Source organism: Halyomorpha halys, unplaced genomic scaffold, assembly GCF_000696795.3.
Source record: "Halyomorpha halys isolate HHAL.00 unplaced genomic scaffold, Hhal_1.1 Scaffold1729.1, whole genome shotgun sequence".
Lineage (NCBI taxonomy): Eukaryota > Metazoa > Arthropoda > Insecta > Hemiptera > Pentatomidae > Halyomorpha > Halyomorpha halys.
This window is the reverse complement of record NW_027115678.1, coordinates 57,205-61,566: the sequence shown is the minus strand read 5'-3', so window position 1 is coordinate 61,566 and position 4,362 is coordinate 57,205. Positions and strand designations below refer to the sequence as shown.

General features: G+C 32.1%; 1 protein-coding gene across 1 annotated transcript in view; it reads right to left on the bottom strand.

Annotated features, from left to right (window-relative positions):
• Window positions 1-4,362, bottom strand: part of LOC106690466 (cell adhesion molecule Dscam2-like) — a 57,684-nt gene that overhangs the window by 1,199 nt on the left and 52,123 nt on the right. Inside the window, exons 6-8 of the mRNA XM_067052694.1 lie at window positions 3,667-3,828; window positions 959-1,243; window positions 764-879 (exon numbers count right to left, since the gene is read on the bottom strand). Of these exons, the coding sequence (XP_066908795.1) occupies window positions 764-879; window positions 959-1,243; window positions 3,667-3,828 (563 nt within the window). The remainder of the gene's footprint in view (window positions 1-763; window positions 880-958; window positions 1,244-3,666; window positions 3,829-4,362) is intronic.

The following is a 4,362-nucleotide window of genomic DNA, read 5'->3' as shown; positions in this document are numbered from 1 at the left end:
GAGAGAGAGAGAGAGAGAGAGAGAGAGAGAGAGAGAGAGAGAGAGAGAGAGAGAGAGAGAGAGAGAGAGAAAGCATCTGCTTGGAAGCTGAGCGAGCGCTAGAATCCATCTGGTTGGGAGCTGAGCGAGCGCTGGAATCCATCTGCTTGGGAGCTGAGCGAGCGCCGGAATCCATCTGGTTGGGAACTGAGGGAGCGCCTTTTTTGGCGGATTGCCCCAGTGCGGCACTATTTTACGGAGGCTAGAGACTAATTATATTATGACTTATTTTTAGGCATCTTCCCGAAATTCTTGTAACCTGCAAAAGAAATTTATTTTTTTTTTAATCAAATTTCCTCTTACAAGGTTTTTTTTGTCCTTATGTTTAAGCCATTGCCGAATAAAATGTTGCATGGGTTAGCCATTGTAGGGTGAGAAATCATGGAGAACTGCGCATCGTTGCGGAAAGTCGACGCAAGGCCGGACGTGCTGGACTTCGTCCCGCGGGATCACGCCAAGACTGTTTTGTTCAAGGAATGAAATTTTGAATATTCTTAATCATTAAAGCTGCTGCTTATTTTCTCTTATTTCTCTCGATACCCCTCTATGTGAAAAACCGACAATATCCAAGATAATTTATTATTATAATGATTGCGTCTGTTAGAAAGGCTAAGACAATAAGGAATCAATCTCTTTCTATCCTCATTTTTCTCCCATTTATAAAGAGATAGAAATTCTATTTTACGGAAAATCACATTTAATATCAACTGTAATATTTACCAACTGCTTTCCGCCACAGGATTGTAGGTTCTGGATAACCTTCAGCTTGGCAGTGAAGCATTACATCAAAACCCAAAACTACATTTGTATCTGAGGGTTCCATTGTCCATCTCGGCGGAACTGAAAAGCGAAAATAAAAACACCAAAATCATTTCAGAAATTACTAAAGAAATATTAAACAAATTGATAAAAATAGTACCATTGACAGTTAAAGGGACAGTGAAACTTTCAGAGCCAGCTATATTTTGTGCGATACAGGTATAATTGGCACTATGAGAAGACTCTACTTTCTCAATGACTAAAGATGAAGAGTATTCGTCTAGGCGACGTACAGCTACTCCAAATCCCAAATCATCTTTATCATTCCTTTGCCATTGAAATGAGAGAGGTAAATCGCCTTCTAAGACTTGACATGAAATTGCTGCACGCATCCCTTCTCTTAATACATTTGTCAGGGCCTGAATCGGGAGAATTTTCGGAGGCACTATGAAACATAATAATTGTTTTGAAATAAATGAAAACGATTTCAAACAAAATTATAATTATAAATAAAATATCACAGTCTTATTGATCTTCGATTTAAGTTGTGTGAGTTTCAAAGACTTGAAATTAATAGTGTATTTTTTTTTTTTTAAATAAGCATTAAAAATTGATTGAATAAATTAGACATTGTACTCTTTCTTCTGAAAATACCTTAAGTTTTAATCTAATTCAGCGTGCATTTTTTCTAATTTACCATACTTTTTTTCTAATTTAGCATACATTTTTGTCTAATTTAGGATATGTTTTTTTCTAATTTAACATGCAAGTTTGTCTAATTTACATACATATTTTGGTATTCGCTCTTGTTATGCACTCATTTATTTTGTATTGTTTGATCCTTTCTAATAAAACACTTTTATGTGATTTTACATCTTTTGTACTTCCCCTATTTTATAAATGAATGGAAAACTACTTTATTCAAATTGTATAATATATTGTTTACATCAATTTTGTTTTGAAACTATTATTAGCGGCCTTTTTTAAATTTATGTGCGCCTAAAATGTAAGTTAAATTTATTTTGATGTCATTCACATTGAATACATTAGTACGCTGCAATCTTAGCTTCTTTATCACTACTAATATTCAATCCTTTTAATATAAGAATTTTCTGTCCGGATTTGTATTCTAAATTTTTAATTTGCAGTTTGATTTTTATATTTTCTTTACGAACTATAACTATTAACTCCTCCTTCAGCTTATTAATTTCTAATTCAATCATTGTCGCGAGGTTTCAAAGTTTGCCTTTAATTTACGATGTAACAGAACTCTGGAAAATCCACTGAGAAGACTTATATTTTGAGTCACCCTCCATTTTATGTTACCTAGATTTATATCTTAACTTTTCTTCTTGACCGCTAAGTTCTGCTGAATATTTTATTCTTTATCTCTTACTTCTTGGAGTATTGTTTTATTCTCGTTGTTTTATTCATTGATGATTTCAGTCCGCTGGTTAGTTTTGTGGGTAATTAATAACTGTTTCATAAAATATTGTAAGCTGAGAATGAAAATTGTTTTTGATATAGATTTTTAGTAGAAAACTAGTTCTTTATTCATCTGACATCAGCGAGAAAAATGTAAGTAATTTTTCGTTTAATTGTGTCTTTCAAACATTTATAGGAACTTTTTCTAACAAGCTAAACATCAACCGGCAACCGGCTGGTGGTTAAACGAACAATCAAAATATCGAATCTAATATAATAAAATTCTTCATAAAATGAAATATTTGATGTAGTAAGAAGAATATTCTTTGCTGGAAGTTATGGTTGGTCCTAGATACTGGGAAAAATGGTTTCGTGTAAAAACGATTAAAACCAAAGAGCATATTTGGTACAAGAAAGGAGAAAGCCTTCCATACCAATTCATGGAAGCTTTCAAAGAAAATATCATAGAGGATAGTGAATCATCTCCGAAGGCTTAATTGAATTAACCATGTGTCAAGAAGGGGCAGGCTCGGCTCGGAAAGTAAATAACTGAGTTTTTTTTAAACTATTACTAGCTTTGGTAACGTGCAATCCAAGGATGGTCCCTGATTAGAAATTCTAGCATCCGAAATAAGAAATGAAGAGATAGCTGCCCGTTCTCATATGGAAAAGGAAGGGGGAGGGGATACGATGAACGAAGTAAGTAAGAGAAAGGCTTCAAGGCACTTTTGGTCCGATTTTTCCAGAGAACACATCTGGTTTGATCTTGCTGAATGACTGGACTCATGATTAGACCTTCGAAGGACTTGAAGAAATTTCTGGAAAAACGGTCCTACAAGATAGAGAAGGTAGACTTGAAACAGATGCAGATACTACTACATTCATTCCACCCACTAGTATCCCAGCTAAGTAATTAGTACAGCGTATAAAATATTCAAAGAACAATTCATAATCTATATAAAACATTATCACTATTATTATTAAAATCATTTATATAATTGTATGTTTGGGTAAATTAAATTGTTCTATAAATAAGTCGTTTACTTGATATGTGTTGATGCTTTTATAACCCACTATACATATTGAAACACCACTCTATTATGAATATTGAATGTCAATAATATTCTATGCAGCTTTACTTACTAATTGGTAAATTTTTAGAACTCAATTTACTCAATTTAGATTGATTAAAACAAATGGTATTGGATAATTATCATCAATACTTATCCTGGTGACCCTTAACCAAAATACATAACCCATAGGAGTAAATTCGCAAAGGTGTTTTGACATTATAACAAGTACTTTAAGCGAAGAAAGAAATTAAATATTATGTGAAAATATCTAGAACTAGAAAGGTGCAATAATTGGATGTCTATATCTAATGAAATAAAATGTTATGGATATTTTATCAATCAAATTTTTTTGTGGAATAATAAAACTTACAGAGAATCTCAACTTGAACATCTCTGCGAGAAGTATGCTTTTGTCTATTTTGTGCTTGGCAAGTATAAGTTCCAGCATCAGTACCCCTTTGGGCTTGCTCTATAATCAATGTTCCATTGTTGTATACGCGTTGTCGTCTATTAATAGGAAGAATAGAACCATCTAAAAAAAAAAAGTTTAAAATTTGTATGTCTATAAACTTTTTGTGTTTAAAAAAATAAATAGCAATCTATAAAAAGATATTACTAATAGGAGATCGTATAGAAATGGAATAAAAATTGCATTCACGTATGTTGACAACTTCCGTCGTGATTATAACTTATTCAGCTTATACATTTACCATTACTGAAGTTTAGTAAAAATCTTAAATCTACATGTTCTTAGCAATAAATTCAATCCTTCAATAGAAGAGCGACCTGTCGAAGATCTGATACAAATAACTCCTAATACTGAATGAATGATCAGTAATTCGGGAAAATGAGTTGTCTTCTTAGTGAATGATGTCATCTACTATATCTTTTTATTTTTTTTAAGAAATTAACATGTTTAAAAATATTATTATTATAATTTTTTTTGTTATGTTTAGTACTTGTTTTCACAAAACTTATATTGTACCCAGAAATGTGAATAATTTGAATTGCTCAATGAGACACTATAGTCTCAGAGCATCATGGCTTATTGTAAAATTGTAAATAA